At 34.7% G+C, this 20,853-nt stretch overlaps 1 protein-coding gene across 2 annotated transcripts in view; it reads left to right on the top strand.

Moving 5' to 3' along the window:
• Nucleotides 1-1,969: 1,969 nt before the first annotated feature.
• Nucleotides 1,970-20,853, top strand: part of LOC136028713 (alpha-actinin, sarcomeric) — a 134,550-nt gene continuing 115,666 nt past the window's right edge. For both annotated transcript variants that reach the window (XM_065706579.1, XM_065706578.1), the window contains exon 1: nt 1,970-2,201. In XM_065706579.1, the coding sequence (XP_065562651.1) occupies nt 2,091-2,201 (111 nt within the window). In that variant the 5' untranslated portion in view covers nt 1,970-2,090. The remainder of the gene's footprint in view (nt 2,202-20,853) is intronic.

The raw sequence follows: 20,853 nt of genomic DNA, 5'->3' as shown, positions 1-20,853 counted from the left end.
TTGACAATGTGTTAAAAAGAGTCAAAAGAGCGTATCTACAGAATGGATTTGGGTGTTAAGCTAGAACTATCAGAGAATGCTTAAGGGTGAAGATCATCTGACCAAAAATCAAAACGTGCACAGTACTAGCAACAAGACTATCAGTATTCTGTTATGTGATTTTGATGTTGTTCAGTTTCAGTTGATGCTATGACTAAAACACACTGATTGAAAAAATAAATTAGCAAAGAGAAAATGACTTTCTGTTTCTTAGAAGGCTTAGGGAGCAGTAGCCCCTCTCCTGTTTGTAATAATTTCTCCTTGTTTAATTCCTGTTTGTTTTAGGGCTCATTTATTCTTCTATAGAAGTATTTACCATCTTTGAGCTTGATATGATTATTCGTTTTAATTTCTTTTTTGTTTGACTTTCATTTATTTAGTGACAGTAGTTTCTATTCTATTTCAGGATCTATTAAACAATGTCCTTGTTTCTCCCGTAAATTAAAAGCGGTGGGACCATAGGATCATTACAAAATCATAATCTTAAGTCAAAAATGCAGAAAAAATAGACTTAACATTGTTATAGAGCTTGTTTAAAGGCTACGTTCGTGTCGCACAATTCATCGAAAAATAAAATAAAAACGGCAAAAGTATTCTATTTTGAAACTATTTTTCTGTCATGTCTTCTTTATTTGAAGACACTTCGACATGATCGCATTTCACATGATCCGTAATTGGATTCCCTTCGAAAAAAAAAAATCACTTTTCTGGTAAAAGTAGTCTACCTGTTCTCATAGGGAGAGTGCTACATTTATCTTGGACAAAAATCAAAGAAAGCCTCAATAAGATAGCGTTAAATGTTTTTCTCTGGCAACGGCCTACCTCCTTTTTAAGATATCCTATTATGTACGCTGATGTACCATTTGCTACTGTTTAAAATTTGTACTTTCTGTCATATATTTTCCTTAAAGTTATAAGCTCTTCTGTCAATTTGGACTCTCAAAAAGAATTTAAGACAAGCATTTGACTTTTGTAATACTTGGATTTCTGTAGAAATACAGTTCATTTTAATTTCAGAATACTTGATGAAAGCACATAGTTCGCATTTTACCATCATTCGGAAAAAAAATGATAAAATCACAATAAATTATTAACTTTACTGACAGTCTTCACAGACAGTGTCTTGCAAAAACTGATAAGATGCTATGGATTGCGGAAGTTTTTTGCCAGCCTTTTCACGAAAAAAAAAATGCAAAACCGCATGAATTGAAATCTTCCAACGCATAAAACAAAACTTGTTTAAGGATGAATTAAAAGTTGATCCTTCAATTTTCCACACACTTTGATCTCTGAACCACCATTTTTTACTCTTCATGGCAATCATAACCGTCCAACAGCAGATGACTGATTGCAATTCATCTTCCGTAAGATAAAGCAAGGGGGGTTGCATTTGTCTGCATTATGCCCGCAAATCCCTGAGCATTTTCATCGTAAAATAAACGTGCTATTTTAATTGCTGTTCCCCGCAAATCGCAATTAAGGAATAAGATGCTAAGGTGTAAGCTAATAGAATGGAATTTTGAAGCATGGACAGGGGGACGGCTGCCCCCTAGTTTTTTGACATATAACATTAAATTAGTTTTGTTTATATTTTTACACTCCTGGGGTGCACTACGCCCTCATAGATTATGAGGCCTAAAACCGTTACTAACTTTTATGTACAATTCATTACTAAATGAAATTTCCTGTCATAACTACTTATTTGATTTATAATTCAAGATAAACATAAGTTGAATATCCTTAAAAATTTTCATTTTTCTGGAACGAATAGTAGAGCTTTTCGTATCTAGTTCGATTCATGTCAAGTCCGATCCTACGGCAAAAACGCTCGGTTCGCTTTACCCTATAATTCGAGATAACTTAAGTAAGATGGCGTAAACTGCTGCAACTTAGGAGACCGCCCACTTATTGCTCTTGTGACCGCCCACTTTATAAATGTGGTGCCAATTTGAAGAAGGGACAGAAGTGCATTTCTAGCAAATGATTTGAAATTTAGTCTTGCCTGAAAAGGTGTTCCAAGTTGAGAGATATTTAGCATAGTCAGTTTAAACATGGTTGAAGTGATGATGAACAGTAATGGCGATTATGGATATATGGAGCAAGAAGAAGAGTGGGAGAGGGAAGGATTACTAGATCCAGCTTGGGAGAAGCAACAGAGGAAGGTAGGTGCCAATAACTTTTGTCGGCTGCTTCACATTATAGGCCTCTTCGCTTGTCTTAACTCTATGGAAGTCTAAGAATAACAGATTGCATATTTAAGTAAATATTAATGAATCCAACACAACTGCTTAATACTCTGTAACAATGCTCAATGCCTTTTTGAGGGTTTTCAAAATGGCCTTGGCTAATAATTATTGTTTCAACTGCAATGACCCCCTCCTGAAGGTCATATATTTAGAGTAAAGGTCTCTACTTAATCCTCTTCAGAAGGAAACCTGCTGCAACCAAGAGATGCAGTCTTAGATTGCCAATTTTATGCTTATTTTTATATTTTGGTTTGTGGGTAACAGAAGACATTAAATTATTGACCTACAAATAAGTAGAATATATCCATCAATGCTTTTTTGGTAAAATGCTAGTTTAGCTACTTTTTGTTATCTTGGTATGGGGTTAGGCTATTAAAATGAAACTTCAAGAATAGTTCTAGGCTATAGACTAAAGTATATCCTGAGAAGGTATTTTGAAGGGTATAATTTTTGCAGTTCATATGATTGACTTACCAATAAAGTGAACATACCAGTCAATACCTTTTTTTATGTTCTTTATAAATATAATAATTGCTTCTGCTGCAAATTCATATTTAAGCACTTTTTGAGCTCTTAAAAATGATGAATTTTCAATTAAAGTGTGAGTTGTCACTCCTTTTTGACAAAATAATACTATGTTTTCTCAGTGCCATCTTTTCTTGGTTGTTTTTGAAAAAATAATGCTATATTTTCTCAGTGCTAAAATTATTTATAATAAGGTTAGGTTAAAAAGTGCTTAAATTGGAACTTGCAGTAGAAGCAATTATTATATTTGTAAAGACCATAAAAAAACATTGAGTGGTAGGTTCACTTTATTTGTAAGTCAATAATATAAGCTTCAAAAATTTTGCCTTTTGCAGTACCTACTACCACTTTTTCTTTCTGTGGGGCCCTGACCTTTATGAAGCTTTGTGCTGTTCATTTTCATAGCCTAACCCCTTGCCAACATTTTAAAAAGTAGCTAAACTGGAATTTTACTGCCTTTTTTGTTCTCTTTCCAAATATTATAGTCAATTTACTTGGAAATTCAATTTTAAGCCCTTAATAGACCCTCAAAAATGATACCTTTTCTTTTCTTTTGGCCATATAAAGTTAGAAACAATAATTCTTACTTCATTATATGCAGAATAATTGTAATTAAAACATTTCAATGGCAGCTCTATTGTATTTTGTCCCCACCTTACCCCCTCATGTTCAAATATATAGCCTATTTCTCATGTGTTTTCAGGTTCTCAACTTTGCCACAGTCAATTCAATTTACAGGTAAGCTGGGTTAAGCAAGATTAATGTTAACAGCTTAAATTAAACAATGCAATTGTTTAAAGATTTATAAATCCTTTGGATGTTGAATCAATGCATATAGATAACATCATTTTAGAAAATGGAATATAATCAAATATGGTAATACGTTTTTAACCATTATTTTAATCCTATTGTATAACAAACTCATGAGAAAAAGTTATTGTCTTCAAGGGACCATAAAGTCCTTAAAATTGAATTTCAAAGTAAAATGATTTATTATATTTTTGGAATGAGTATAAAAAAGGCATTAACTAGTATGTTCATTTTATTTGTAGGTTGGTAATTTAAATTCCTCCATATTTACCATTAAAAAAAAATCTCCAGCCCACTCTAATGTTCCCATATAGCACTAGGCTATTTAGAAATAAGAAACTTGATAATCAATGAAAACTGATCAAAGTGGTTAAAAAACAAAGAGATATGATCCATTGATACTTGCTGTATATTATAAAATAAGAATTCCATAATTTTTTTTGTTAGTTTCTTTATTTAACCTAGGGCTATATAAGACCATTAGAGGGTATTTGAGGATGAATTTTCAAAAATGTGAACCAAACCATAAAAATAAGTATAAAATTAGCAATATAAAAATGTGCCTCTTTTTGTTCAGTAGTAGAATCATCTATATATTTACCCAGATTTTTTGAACGCTTAAAAGCTCTTAAAAAGGGAATAGAACTTTAGGTAGTAATTATACACCCCAACCTAGTTCTAAGCACTGTGTTTTAGATTATCATCCAGGTAAATTAATTGTTTTTATGTTACTTGGATACAGGGGCAAATTTCCAGCATTTTAAATTAGGGGGACAATAGGGGCTCCTTTCCAGATAGTCAAGGGGCATGGGATATATGATAATTTTTCTCCAAATTATTTTGGGTCAGGGGCAGCTGCCCCTTGCCCCTGTCCTCCCAAATGATGCCCCTGCTTGGCTAGATAGAAGGTGAACACACAACTCACTCTTACTTTCTATGCTCTTTCCAAATAAGCTATTTGCTTTATTTCCAAATTCTATTTTGACCTATTAAAGCTAACATGGTCCTTCTTATTATTTGCCAGAAAAAGATGTTCAGAAAAGAAAGTTTGCCAAAAATTTCTAAAAACTACTTTAAAAAATTGGTAAAGTTTTAATTGATGGGCTTCATGCTATCCCAAAAAGTAGCTGACAAAGTTGAGTGATACTCTCGAGGAATGAATCCAGGGCCAAAAATAGCCTATATGCCAGGAAGATATCACTAAGCTACTATTTATATTCTGATTTCTATGGCTTAGAGGATTGCATATATGACAGATCTAATCCTATCTAAATTTCAACAAGAAATGCTTTAATTTAATTTTGTTTTTCAATCTCTTTTTCAGTGGCTCTAGTATTTAAAAAAGCAATTCGCTTTATTTCAGTAGAGTTTTAAGCCATATTGAGGCTCTTGTTCTTCATTTAAGAAATGGATTACCAAATCTTTAAAACCTTAGATTGAGGAAAGGTATAAAAGACTAAATACTTTTCTTGTGCCTTATTTGAGTAGTAGATCTATTTATTAAGGTTTTATTTTATAAGACAAAGTTTGCAACTGATCATCAAAGGTCAGTGTCCTTTGGAGGGGGAGGGAATGTGGATAGTCTAGAATATTATCCAAAAACTATAAATACTAACTAATCACATTTTTAAAAGTGCATTGTTTCACTTTCCTTCCTTCCCTAATCAATCTACCTACTTGCATGTATTGAAAATTAACCAACTCTATGTAGGTATAAGGTAACAGACCCTTATACCCTTATGTAGGTATAAGCTAACCAGCAGGCTTCCATTTACAAGATGCTTTTTTATCTGTGCTCTTCCGATTAATCTTATTGATATTTAAGTAAAATATAAGGAAAATGTCATCAAATTTTCTATCCAATAAACCCTTTTTACTACTGCATCCTAGCCCCCCCCCTTCTAAACCTACCAGGAAACACCCCAGGGATTTGGAGCAAAGTGCTACTTGAAGTTTTTTTCACAAAAATTTAAATTAGAAGACTTCTTATTTTCCTTTTTTAGACATTCTTTAATGTATTATTCTTTTTCAGGGGGATGGGAGGGGGATGCTTGTCTTATCACTCCTGCCAGTGTCTCTGTCCTTAGTGGGACTGGTTTGCTAATTGTGTGGGGTTGTCATTGTTTTTGGACAAAGTTCCTGTTTCCTTCATGAATTTAACTGCTAAAAGATAAACATACTTGTCAATTTGCCTTCTAATACTGATTTGAAATATATTTATTGCTATCCTTGAAGATTTGCCAAGTCTCTACCCCTTTATGAGGCCAGATATAGTCCTAGCATATATTTATAAAATTTTGCTTATTTTTATTTAATTGGGTTTATTTAGCATTATGAATCCTCTGTTGATCAGAAATAAGCACAAAAGCAACCTGGCTATATCTTGCCCCTTTAGGAGGGCTGGGGCACAATTGCAAGGATAGCTACTAGTATATTTTGAATAAGCATTAAAAAGCAGATTGAGTAATATGTATGTCTTTTAGTCAAAAATTTAATTGAGGAAACCAAAATATTCTATTTATTTCTCATCAATAGTTGGTTGGTGATACCAAATAAAACCAATTTGTTAAGAGACAAAATCTGATTTTTTTTTTTTTTTTTATAGCCTAAAACTACATCTGATTGTGTTAGGGTAGGGGAATGGCAACAGCAGTGGTTATTGCATTAAGAAAGAGCCCTGAATGAAGAAAGAAATAGTATATTTCCTTTTTTCTCACTGACTTCAGTCCTATAAGTATCCTAACCATTCTGCCTACATCTAGTAAGCTTTTTTAGTTTATTATTTTAATTTGTTTCTTGTTTTGATATTTTTATAGCTTCAGAATTCAACCAATTTCTTTTTAGAGCTGATAGTAGTTATTAGTAAAATCTATTATCAAAAAAGTGCACCGAAATTCTAACTGGCAAATCAAAAGATAGTCATTAATATATAGTTTTAAAGCTTTAAAAAGATAGTTTGACTATGAGCATACTAAAATTCAAGAAAGATGAGTAATCTTGTGCTAAGATTTACTGTGAAATTTCAAGGTGAGATTTTGCTGTTAATTCTGACCCAGGCTAAATTTCATAACTGAATCTTTGCAGTGGAAACAATATAATACATAGACATTAATTAGCAAGAATTTGGTCACTATTCCTTATTCCATCTCTGTGAGTTTACTTAACAATGCCCACTTGAAGATTAACCAAAAATTATGATAAATTTAGGAATATATAAAATCTGGAACATTCATTGGTATTGCCAAAGATGAACTTAAAAAAATTGCCACCTGGATTTTTTTTTGTTTAAAAAAGAAACCATTTAGACAAGCTTTCCATTGTTTCTTGGTGGAAATTGATTAGGTTCTTGATCTAAACAAGAACTTCAGTAAAGAATTAGATTGTAAAAATGGTAAAAAAGACAGTGATTATCTTGTCAGTAATATGTTGAACATCAATGAGGTAGTGGCCAACTATAGAAGCCTGTTGGCAAAGAGTCAATTGCCTTAAGCTCATGTGCTAAAAATTAATTTGCTTTATTGCACTATGGTGCAAAGAGGCTACTGTTTTTACAGTATCTAAGCAAAGGCCTTAAGGTGCTAAAAATTCATTTACCTTATAGCAGGATGGTACTAAAAGCTGCCATATTTATAGGCTTTAATCAACGAACCTTAGTAAAGGTACTAATAGTTCATCTGTTCTGTTGCACTATGGTGCAAAGAGGCTGCTGTCTTTACAGTATTTAAGCAAAGGCCTTAAGGTGCTTAAGCAAAGGTGCTAAAAATTCATTTACCTTATAGCAGGATGGTACTAAAAGCTGCCATATTTATAGGCTTTAATCAACGAACCTTAGTAAAGGTACTAATAGTTCATCTGTTCTGTTGCACTATGGTGCAAAGAGGCTGCTGTCTTTACAGTATTTAAGCAAAGGCCTTAAGGTGCTTAAGCAAAGGTGCTAAAAATTCATTTACCTTATAGCAGGATGGTACTAAAAGCTGCCATATTTATAGGCTTTAATCAACGAACCTTAGTAAAGGTACTAATAGTTCATCTGTTCTGTTGCACTATGGTACAAAGAGGCTGCTGTCTTTACAGTATTTAAGCAAAGGCCTTAAGGTGCTTAAGCAAAGGTGCTAAAAATTCATTTATCTTATAGTAGTATGGTGCTAAAAGCTGCCATATTTATAGGCTTTAATCAACGAACCTTAGTAAAGGTACTAATAGTTCATCTGTTCTGTTGCACTATGGTGCAAAGAGGCTGCTGTCTTTACAGTATTTAAGCAAAGGCCTTAAGGTGCTTAAGCAAAGGTGCTAAAAATTCATTTACCTTATAGCAGGATGGTACTAAAAGCTGCCATATTTATAGGCTTTAATCAACGAACCTTAGTAAAGGTACTAATAGTTCGTATGTTCTGTTGCACTATGGTGCAAAGAGGCTGCTGTCTTTACAGTATTTAAGCAAAGGCCCTAAGGTGCTTAAGCAAAGGTGCTAAAAATTCATTTACCTTATAGCAGGATGGTACTAAAAGCTGCCATATTTCTAGGCTTTAATCAACGAACCTTAGTAAAGGTACTAATAGTTCATCTGTTCTGTTGCACTATGGTACAAAGAGGGTGCTGTCTTTACAGTATTTAAGCAAAGGCCTTAAGGTGCTTAAGCAAAGGTGCTAAAAATTCATTTACCTTATAGTAGTATGGTGCTAAAAGCTGCCATATTTATAGGCTTTAATCAACGAACCTTAGTAAATGTACTAATAGTTCATCTGTTCTGTTGCACTATGGTACAAAGAGGCTGCTGTCTTTACAGTATTTAAGCAAAGGCCTTAAGGTGCTTAAGCAAAGGTGCTAAAAATTCATTTACATTATAGCAGGATGGTGCTAAAAGCTGCCATAGCTTTAATCAACGAACCTTAGTAAAGGTGTTAAGAATTCGTCTGTTCTATTGCACTATGGTGCAGAAAGGCTGCCATCTTTAAAAGAGTCTACTGTATGTACTATAAATTTTTGCTTGCTCATTTGTTCTTCAACCTATCATGTTTGGTTTATAAGGAATTCTCATTTCTTTGAAACTTACTTGAAACATAATCTTTGATCAGCAATCCTGAAAAACCTTAGAAAAACCTTGTTCTAGGAGGCTGCTCCCTTCCACCTTTGTGCAGCCAATTAAGAGACAGGAATTATCACCCCTGAGAGCCCATATCCCATGGATAGTCCAAATGAAGGAAAATCAACAGGTCCCCCCTCCAATGTTGATTTGAAGGTCTTTGTGAAAAATTAAGAAATATGGACCATAAATGCAGTTTGACCCCCCTAAAAAATAGTGATCAATTGAAATCTCCTTCTAATATTTGGTGTGCCAATATGCAATACTGTATAATAATTAATACTGCTAAATAATAACCCTAATTTTGTGTGGACAAATATGCGACTACATAGCAATATGACTTCTGAAACTGGGGAGCTCTGCAAACAGTTTGGTAGTTCTGAATCAATTGGTCATCTCAATTTTTTTTTCAATAGCAGTTTGGCCCTGGTTAGCCCAAAGTTGTTGTCAGGCACCACAAAATGGCAGAAATAAACATTTCTTTCTGGAATCCTTCTTTGGATGATTTGCAAAGTTATTTGATGCAACAACCCTTGGTGACATGATGGTCCACGCGACCATGTTTATTGGGGAAAACACAAACTTTCGTGTTTTGAGATTCAAGAGGCCTGAAAGCCCCATATAGAGGCATTTGAGACATGTTGAATATGATGAAGTAAATCTGAATCGCTTTCCATTTGGGGTTTTTTCACTTTTTCTAATTTTGTACAAAGTTTGTATGTTTAAAAATTTTGTAGTATAAGGGTGAATTTAATGGATTACATATATTTGGCATCACCATATAGAGGCATTTAAGACATGTTGAATATGATGAAGTAAATCTGAATCGCTTTCCATCTGGGGCTTTTTCACTTTTTCTAAATTTATACAAAGTTTGTATGTTTGTAAATTTTGAAGTATAAGCATGAATTTAATGGATTTTATGTATTTGGAATCATCATATAGAGGCATTTGAGACATGTTGAAAACAATTAAGTAATTCTGAATGTACATGGTGATTCCAAAATATATATTTGGAATCACCAATAACAGCAGGTTCTTCCGAGGCACTTTATTACTGTGAAGCAACCTTGTTTTTAAGAATTTTAGTTTCCATAGACAAAGATAGCTCCTTCATTTCTGTTCATCATCTTGTACTTTGTAGTGGTTAGTTACGTGTTTAAAAATATAAACTTAAAATGACATTCTTTCTGCAGTATGTACTTTTTGTGCAAAAGTAAAATCGTTTAACATGAGTTCTCGGCTTCACTGATATATAACATATAACCTGTTTTTGCTTCAATAATGACAGAAGATCACATTGCTTTATTTTGCACCTACATTATTGAACTTCCTAATATAGCTTCCTAAAATGAGAATCTTTTTTTTTCTTAATTAATGCGGAAAAACTAAATATTCCCAATGATCATTTGTAGGTTTAGGCTACTTTGGATCTATGCCCCCTACCAAATTTTGAGATTAAGATCCAAATTTAGTTGGATCCAATCCAAAAAGTTTAGAATATGGGCAAATTCTTTTCTTTTGAGGTATTTTATTGATCAGAAAAATAGTTAAAGGCTTAGTTAGTTTGGAGAACATTGGCTTGCAAAAAAAAAAAAATACATAATATGCCTGTTGCGCCCTTTTGTCGTGATTGGTTCTTTTATATATAAGAGAATGTAAAGTAAAAGAAAAAAAGAAATGGAAAAAGAAACACAACCCAATCTTTAGATCGTGTCTTCTCTCTCTACCTCCCCCTCTCTCTTTCTGTACTATGTATGTGTCTTTGTTAAAACTCCATAAGCTAAACTAATCAAGCTTGAATCATGGAACTTAAGGGAAAATATTTTCGGAACCATAGAAATGTGTACAGGCTATTAAATGTGATCAAAATGCGAATTAAAATAAAAAGAAAATGTGAAGCCATCACTCAAGTAGGAAAGGGCCGAAGCCCCAGCCGAGCAAAGGGAGGCAGTACCGTCGCCTCTTTCCTCCCCATGTATTATTTTGAGTTTTCCGTCATGGATATTTTTGAAACGAACTCAAAATATATTAAAATCTTGATATTTGAGCCTAAAACACACTTTTGCGGCATCAAAGCTCCATCCTTCTTCTAGAAGAATGGTATGACCAACCATACGCTTGACTGTTTTGCATTTCAAATATTACATCTCCTTTTTCGTTTGCAATTTATCCTCGGATGTGTCAGAATAAATAAGAAAGATCTCGGAGGATTTTGTGCATTCTCTCTTTTGATATCCTACCGGTCTGGAGGCAACTTTCTCGTCCGTACTCTGGCAAAGGACCAATCATACGGTTCAAATTACTTCCCAAACCAAACAAGGCGCCAAGGTCCGTTTTTAAACGGCTTCCGGGATATTTTGATTTTCAGATCACTTTAGAGGATTGAGACATTTTTTTTTAAATTCATTTCAACTGGTATATCATTTAAATTTTGTTGTTAAGGAATCACATAAAATACTTACAAAATTGTAATAGTTTACAGGATATTTTTTGAGGATACAAAAAAATATTACAAGTGCAATGTATTTTTACCTCTTTTGGATATAATAAACGGTACAAAAAAAGAAGATTTTGGATAATCGATAATGCATTTTTTTTGAACGGTCTAAATTTCCTCTCTGGGGTCAAACCATGCTGAAATCGCTTTAGGAAGGGTTTAGTCTCCTCTGTCCCCTACCAAGTTTTGCAAATGGTTTAGATTTATTCTCCTAATATTCAAGTTTTTCTATCTATTGTTATATACCTGTATGTATTGCACTATTTGCAAAAGAGAATTCTAAAACACATTTGTTTTCGAGAATTTTTTTTTGTTTAAACAGGGTTTATCTTTTAAAAGGGTGATGATTGGGTTTTGTAACTCCTTAGGATTTCCCCCGAAAATCTGGGATTCCCGTCCAGATCTTGGAATAAGCATATGTATTTCGAATTAGCCCCAATAAGTTTATTTATTATTGTTATTAAATAACTAGGGATTTTTTTCTCCAAAAATCTTTTGCTAGTGAAACAGGGGTCCTGGCAGTGAATAGGGATCTTCGCTGTAGAAATAAAAACAGAAACAGTAAGTGTTCCACCTGAAAGTGAAAAGCGAGATTAAAGCTAAAAAATCTCGCACATTACCCTTAATATGAGGGACTACCATCCCTCAACCCCCGTTTTTACACTAAAGTTCAATTTGTGCTGTAATGAAAAACAATTAACATTTTAAAACGTCTACTTTTTTTTCGCAAATAATGAATGCGCTCATTCAAGGTGTTTTGTTTTAATATATAGCATTTTGAATAAGACTGAAACTGCCAAATTTCCAGTTCAAATATTTTGAAAGGCAACACTTGCAATTACCAGCCAGGTAAATTACGAGATTTGATTAAATTAAAAGTTCAAGTTTAGCGCAAAGAGTGGGTAATTAGGAGTTTGGCAATACGCCTGATATTTAGGAATTTTTTTGCTCATGTCTAACTTGATTACATAAAGTTACTTATAGGCTATAACCTACAATAATGCGCCCGAGAACAAAGTTCACTACCGGTCCAATATAGGCTATGATGATATCTCAATTCGAATGGACACCGCTAATTCCCAAATTGACCAAAATTATTGCTATACAGCAGAAAAGGACAGCTCCTAACCCAAAATTTTTTCGGAGGGTTGGGGCCGAACATGTAAATCTTCTAGCTGTAATTTTTTGGTTTTTCAAGGGGGGGGGGGCAATCCTATACGAGCATTTAGCTCTTGAAATATCTTTCTGGAACCTCCTCCCAAGTAATGTTTACTAACCTTCTTCTTAATAGTTGCTGTGCAACTAGGCCTATGCAATATTAGAATGAATAAGGTAGCAAATGAGTTAAATTGGTAAAATGAAACTGAATCGTTGTCAATAATTGCTGTCATTATGCATGAACTTATTGCCTATGTATTAAAGAGAGAATGCATCATCACACATCATTACATCCACAGAAGCTAGGATATTTTATAAATAGCTTTTCTATAGTTTTTAAAATAACTCAAAGTCTGTATTTAGGTCGAAAATTTTAGTATTCTGCGCAATGAGTGTCGGGATATTTGTGCATTAAAATACAATTCTTAAGGCGTCTGTTTCCTCCTCCTGCCTACAAAATGACCCAATGCCCCTCCTTCATAACAACTGATGCGCATTTATACAACGCTCTATATAATTGTGTTTGTGAAATTTTAGGCAAATTAGTATAGTTAAATGAAGCATTAAAATACATGTCAAAAATTTTTTTTTCAATAAGAAGAGAGAAGCACCTCCTCCTATATTCATCTGAAGGCTCGGTGAGAGTTGGGATATTTGTGCATTAAGGTTCAATTCTTGAGGCGTCTGTCTCCCCCTGCCTACAAAATGACCCAATGTCCCTCCTTCGTAACAGCTGAAGCGTATTTATACACCGTTGCATACAATTGTATTTGTTAAATTTTAGGCAAATTAGTGTAGTTACATTAAGCATTAAAATAAATGTCAAAAACTTTTTTTTCAATAAGAAGGGAGAAGCACCTCCTCCTATATTCATCTGAAGGCTCAGTGAGAGTTGGGATATTTGTGCATTAAGGTTCAATTCTTGAGGCGTCTGTCTCCCCCTGCCTACAAAATGACCCAATGTCCCTCCTTCGTAACAGCTGAAGCGTATTTATACACCGTTGCATACAATTGTATTTGTTAAATTTTAGGCAAATTAGTGTAGTTACATTAAGCATTAAAATAAATGTCAAAAACTTTTTTTTCAATAAGAAGGGAGAAGCACCTCCTCCTATATTCATCTGAAGGCTCAGTGAGAGTTTGGATATTTGTGCATTAAAGTTCAATTCTTGAGGCGTCTGTCTCCTCCACCTGCCTACAAAATGACCCAATGTCCCTCCTTCGTAACAGCTGATACGTATTTATACACCGTTGCATACAATTGTATTTGTTAATTTTAGGCAAATTAGTGTATTGTATTTGTTAATTTTAGGCAAATTAGTGTAGTTAAATGAAGCATTAAAATATATGTCTAAAACATTTTTTTTTCAATAAGAAGGGAGAAGCACCTCCTCCTATATTCATCTGAAGGCTCAGTGAGAGTTGGGATATTTGTGCATGAAAGTTCAATTCTTGAGGCATCTGTCCCCTCCCCCTGTCTACAAAATGACCCAATGTCCCTCCTTCATGACAGCTCAAAAGTAAAACAGTTCAAAATAGGGAAATATACGTCAGTTAAATCTAATAAACCGGAACCGAAAAGGTCAAGGAGATTTGCCTCGGCTGTTGCATTGAAAAAAATAAGAGCAATAAACTATATGTAATTAGTTTATTAGGTATAAATTCTGTTTATTTTTATTCATGTCTTTTAGTTTTACTGCTGATGATGAACACTGTATATGTGTTCGAAATATCCAGTTAAATAATTTAATATTTCACTGTCAATAAAAAGGTATCATCCCTATTTTGAACTGTTTTACTTTCGTCATGGAAAGGCAGTGTGGTCTTCGAAGTTATCTATATCATGACAGCTCATGCGCATTTATTCACCGCTGAATACAATTGTATTTGTTAAATTTTAAGCAAATTATTGTAGCTAAATGAAGCTTTAAAATAAAGGTCAAAATTATTTTTCCAATAAGAAGGGAAGAACACTCTTATTCAGGTTTAGTGTAAATGAAAAGAGATGAAACATTAATTCCTCCTCCCATACCTCTTTCTACATTCATCTCAAGGCTCATGGATGATTAGACAATTTAAGTTTTGAAATGCGCTCTTTTAGGCATTTGATTCTTTTTTCCCGCCTAAACAATGACCCAACGCCCATATTTCTGTAACAGTTGATGCGCAACTATGCATCACTAAATGCAATTTCATGAAGAACCAACTTAGTTAAGTTAAGCACAATGTCCATACCAACCATTAATCTTGTATGGACTACATTACTTTTCAAGAACGGTTATGCCAACGAGCGGCATTACTTTCTCTGCTGCTTGGAAGCTCAACGTATAGTTTTTTATTCTTTTAGATTCGCTATCTCAGAATTTTCAACCGATTGCAATTGATGCTCTTTGGAGCAAAATGGAAGTTTGGTACCACTAAATGGCAGAAAACGCCACTTTCCCGTGGCACAATCCTTTTGGTCACTTAAAAAGGGCACTAGAACCTATACTTCCCGTTCGCATGAGCCCTCTCCCAATCTTTTAGGACCATTGATTCGATACGATCTACCATCGGGGAAAGCAAACTACAAAAACAAACAAATAAACACGTATCCGTGATTTAGCTTAGGGCAAAAAATACAAGTTTCTACGTTTTTGTAGATAGATGCTTGAAACTTATACAGTAAGCTCTCTGATATGCTGTATCTGATGGTGTGATTTTCATTTAGAATGCTTGACTTTTTGTGGGCGTTTCCCCCCTTTTTCGAAAATTGGTTAAATAATCTCAAGCTAATAGCTTTTTTTGGGTAGCATTAAAATTAACAGATTTTATATATTTGGAATGAACATAATAAACAAATTCTTTTTATGTATTAGTTGCTATCTAAATTCCGATTTTTAGAGTATCGGTCACTCTTGGGCCTAGTCGCTGCTTACCTACAGTTACCATGTTACCCGAACTGTTTGATATAGTTTGCGGTTATAAATGTATCTATCAAATTGTTTTTTTTTTCATCCTCACTTTATGCCAAATTCTTAATTTTAGATTTGATCACTGACTATAAGCATGGCCATCTGCTCCAAAATTCCGACCGTTAATTTAGTTTTGTCCCCGCTGTTTTTATTGCAAGTTTTCTCGTTGATTTTTTATTTGTTTCTTCAAATACGGAAAGGCTGTGCAACCTTCGGCCCTATTTTTCCTTTTCAAAGTAGAGTTAATGCCCCCATAATTCATGGCTCTCCCCCCTTCAAACGACAAACTAGAATGACAACTATCTATTAAGTAACAGACCTGGTGGCTGACTAAGATAATACCTTCAAGGATGTTAAATTGAGCAAATGAAAGACAAATTGCCTTTGCTATTTACATGCTCTACTGAGTTGTTCAGAATGGGTACATCTTCAAGTCCATCTGGTTCAATTTTGTTAGTGTAAAAGATGTTTTGCGACTTAGATTGCCTAGATTTAATAGCATCAAATTGACCGACCGTTATGAGATTGTCTGTTTCCTTTTGATTGATTTCCTTGTTTCCTTTTTATTTTGAACCAGGTGGGCAAATTTTTATATTTTTTTTCTGAAAAAATCCTATCATATTGCAGTTTCCATATTTTTGTTAATTAGTTTTATCGAAGGACAACAAAAAACTTAACATATCTAGTAGATTTTCTGAGTTGCGGTAAATGTGTTGGAGTTGATGTTTGCAATTATAATGAACCTTATATGCATGTATGCACATAGTAAAACTGCCAAGTGAATGAATGGTGATCAAACAGTTCGTGGTAAGGAACTGTAGTAAGGAGCGACCCGGCTCAATGGTAAACAAAACTCTAAAAATTGGAATTTTGATGCTAAAAGATACATTAAAAGAATCAGATTTTTATGCTGATTTTAAATATGCAAGTTTCATCAAATTGAGTCTTTGTCATCAAAAGTTACGAGCCTAAGAAAATATACATTATTTTGCAAAATAGGGGGAAACACCCCCTAAAAAGTCATAGAATCTTAAAGAAAATCACACCATCGCATTCAGCGTAACAGAGAACCCTTTAGCAAAAATTTAAAGCTCCTATCTACAAAAATGTGGAATTTCGTATTTTTTCCAGAAGACAGATCACGGGTGCGTGTTTATTTATTTATTTATTTTTTCCCAGGGGTCATCGCATCGACCAGGGGGTCCTAGAATTTTGCAAGAGGGCTCATTCTAATGGAAATGAAAAGTTCTAGTGCCCTTTTTAAGTGACCAAAAAATTGGAGGGCACTTAGGCCCCCTCCTACGCTCATTTTTCCCAAAGTCAACGGATCAAAATTTTGAGATAGCCATTTTGTTTCGCATAATCGAAAACAATAATAACTATGTCTTTGGGGATTACTTACTCCCCCACAGTCCCTGGGGGAGGGGCTGCAAGTTGCAAACTTTGACCAGTGTTCAGATACAGTAATGGTTATTGGGAAGTGTACAGACGTTTTCACGGGGATTCTTTTGGTTTGGGGGGTGGGATTGAGGGGAGGGGGCTATGTGGGAGGATCTTTCCTTCGAGGAATACGTCATGGGGGAAGAGAAACTAAATGAAAAGGGCGCAGGATTTTCAAGCATTACTATAAAAAAAAATGAAAAAATAAACATGAAAAAGTTTTTTCAATTGAAAGTAAGGAGTAGCATTAAAACTTAAAACGAACAGAGATTATTAAGCATATGAGGGGTTCTAAAAATACTTAAGCATAAAGAGTGAGCTATTTAGGAGGAGATAAATACATCGCTCTTTATGCTAAAGTATTTTTAGTAATTTCAACTACTTATTCTACGGCCTTTCTGTTTCAGGGGTCATTCTTAAAAAATTGGGACAAAACCTAAGATTTAGTATAAAGAGCGAGATATTAACGAGGGGACAAACCCCCTCATATACATTATAAAAATATAAGAATATAAAAGTTTGTTACGTAAGTTAATTCTTAAGTTACGTATATTTTTTACTAATAAAAACGTTCGTTAAAAATTAAAAGCTCTAGTTGCCTTTTTAAGTAACCGAAAAATTGAAGGGCAACTACGCCTCCTTCCCCACCCCTTATTTCTCAAGATCGTCTGATCAAAATTAAGAGGAAGCCATTTAGCCAAAAAAGGAATTAGTATGCAAATTTCATTTTAATAATTTGTGTGCGGAGAGCCAAAATCAAACATGCATTAATTCAAACACGTTCAGATATTAAATAAAAAAAAAACTAGTTTTTTTTAACTGAAAGTAAGGAGCGACATTAAAACTTAAAACAAACAGAAATTACTCCGTATATGAAATGGGTTTTCCCCTCCGCAATCCCTCGCTCTTTACGCTAAAGTTTGACTCTTTGCCACAATTCTAATTTTTAAAACAATTAAAACCTTTAGCGTGAAGAGCGAGGCGTTAAGGAGGGGACAACCATTTCATATACGGAGTGATTTCTGTTCGTTTTAAGTTTTAATGTCACTCCTTACTTTCAGTTAAAAAAACTATTTTTTTTTATTTATTTTGTTTAAGGACCAATACTCAATACTTTATATCTGTTGGTGCCCATAGCCAAAGCTTTTGAGTTGGATCAGGAGTGTTTTTGGGGAAGCTCGTGCTAGAAAAAGTGTTAGACCAAAAATATTTTGATTTCTCAAATTTAAGTCCAAATGCTATATATAAATGTGTGTACATGTCTAAACAGTTCCCGAGTCGACTAGGGGCTATGAAGGATGTTTTTTCGAACGGTGGACTAGACTTCTACTGATGCATCTTAACCATACTTTTCACGTCCATATTCTTTGTCTGGCAGATACTTCAAGTTTCGACATTACCCTTTATTTTGTAGCTAAGTAGAACAGAAAGCATAGAAAGAAAGGGGTTATAACTAACATTTGTATTGGACGGGGGGGATATAACATCCTCGAAACGGAGCTGCTGAGAATTGTCGTTAAGGAAACAGTCATATGACTTGAAAGCTTCTGCATTTTCGTGAAGCTTAGATAAGATAAGATATTTATTTCAAAAAGATCACTATCACAAGCCCTCAAAGGGCCGAATTCGGACTTCGGAGTCGACTAACAAAGCAAAAAACACTAATAATAATGAATAATCAAATTATGAGTCAAACAATAAAAAAAAAAATATCGGTCAAACTAAACTTGAACAAATACAAGTCAGAAAAAAAGGGAAGGGGACAAAAAAATTCTAATAATACAGAAAAGAACAAGAAATAAACATATGTATCTACAAATTAAAAGGGACACTAAAAAAAGTCCAAAAACTCAAGAAAAAAAAGAACGAAGCATAAAACACACGAAAAAAAATGAATTAAAAGGGAAACTAAACCAAAACAGCGGGGGGGCAAGCAAATTAGTGCAACGACTTAAAGCACTTCACATGAAAAAAAGGGGGGGAGAAACTAGTTGGCTATTTTATTTATTTTTTCTGTGATAAAGGGGACAAAGGTTTTTTCATATCTGGAAGTAACGCAGTGAATGGGAGACAAAACTGGGATAGGCTCAGAAACAGCTCGAGGCTGTCGTAATCTGGATGGTGAGTGACGTTTGGGGAAAATACTTGCCGTCCGAGGGTTCGTTATTGTATTTTTGAAAAACGGAGGCACAACGACGACCTCCTTCGCTCAAGGGTTTCCAAACTAGCTTTTTTTAGGAGCAGAGAGTAAGGCACCTTGCCTTCTTTGAAAATTATTCGCAAGGCTCTTTTTTGGATTGACTCAATTTTGTCTGATTCTTCACGGGAGATGCCAGAGTGCCAAACTGGACAAGCATATTCAAGATGCGGGCGGACAAAAGACGTGTACAACCTTAAGGAGTGAGAAGGGGGACGCTATATTTATTTAGGAGCTTAAGGAGGGCGATAGACGCATTAGCTTTATGGATGATATCTTTAACGTGGATATCCCACTTAAAATTTGAAGAAATTGTGACTCCAAGTAATTTAACCGAGGACGCATAAATTTCAGGAGGGATAGGATTGAGAAAACAGGGCGAGGATTTGAGGAAACAAATCGGCATTATCATGGACTTAGAGGGGTTTACTGTCATATCTAGGTCCAAAGCCTCAATTCCAATTTCATTGAAGAAATAGCTTCTAGGGAAAGAAGTACTGACACTGCGATCCAAAGGTTTAAACTTAAGAAACTCCAGAGCAAACCTAAGCTTCTAACTTACATACTATGTTTACATAGTATGTAATATGTAAACATACGTAATATGTATTACATAATATGTAAACATACATATGTTTACTCTTACACATACTATGCGTTTGAGCTTATTATTGTATAACGAGAGGACGTTTGCTTGCAGGATGATCTTGCTGCTTGCTGGGCTGATGGGGCTCAATCTGGAAACAACCTTACCACTACTACTAGCAAATCACTGTAGCACCAAACCGCCTGAGGCCAACATAGCTATACACGCTCGTCTTCCATCCCAATTTATTCAAAGCTTTCTTCTTTACCCCCCCCCCCAAGAAGTTTTCCTTTTCATTAATTTTTTCTTATGAAATCACCCCACATTATTCGGGGGCTACCTGATTTTCGTTTGGCCCGTCGGATCATCCTTCATCCCCAGAACATGCCCTAGCCTATGTTCGGTTGTTTTATTCATACATGCTGGAGAAGTAGTAATGATACTTCTTGCACTGCTTGCACTACTTGCCCTGCACTGCATGGATGTACAGCACGACTATGATTGACAGAACCAAAAAAATTCGTGAATGCCAATAGAACTGTTAATTGGGAAGAGTATCTATGTGTGGTTGGTTTATTCATACACGCTGGAGAAGTAGTAATGACACTACTTGTACTACTTTGACTGCACTGCATGACTAGGATTGACAGAACCAAAAAATTCGTGAAAGCCAATAGAACTGTGAATTGAGAAGAGCATTTATGTACGGTTGGTTTATTCATACATGCTGGAGAAGTAGTAATGATACTACTTGCACTGCGCTGCATTGATGCACTGCATGACTAGGATTGACAGAACCAAAGAATTCGTGAAAGCCAACAGAACTGTTAATTGGGAAGAGCACCTATGTGCGGTTGGTTTATTCGTGCAGGCTGGAGTAGTAGTAATGATAAATCTTTTTCTATCCGCTTGACTCTGAATCGAACACTGACGATTTAACACTTATTAACTTTGTTGAAGAAACTACCACATCTTCGGCGTCTGGTGATTCAAAATCATTACAACCAACTTGGGCTTCTTGTGAGTTCTATTCTATCTGAGTTTTCCTATGTTCAGATGTGGAGGAAGCCAGACACTGTAATCAATTCTGCTGGCCCGAGCTGCACAAACTGCGAGAAATAATTAAGTGACAGATAAGTAGAATCAAGTAGATAAGTAGAATCAGATGTGATTCCAGACACTGTAATCAATTCTGCTGGCCCGATCTGTACAAACTGCGAGAAATATTTAAGTAACAGATAAGTAGAATCAAGTAGATAAGTAGAATCAGATGTGATTCCAGACACTGGAATCAATTCTGCTGGCCCGAGCTGCA

The sequence above is a fragment of the Artemia franciscana genome, chromosome 7 (genome assembly GCF_032884065.1).
Source record: "Artemia franciscana chromosome 7, ASM3288406v1, whole genome shotgun sequence".
In the NCBI taxonomy this organism is placed as follows: Eukaryota; Metazoa; Arthropoda; class Branchiopoda; order Anostraca; family Artemiidae; genus Artemia; species Artemia franciscana.
Note: the sequence above shows the minus strand (reverse complement) of the source record. Positions and strands in the feature narration are given on the sequence as shown.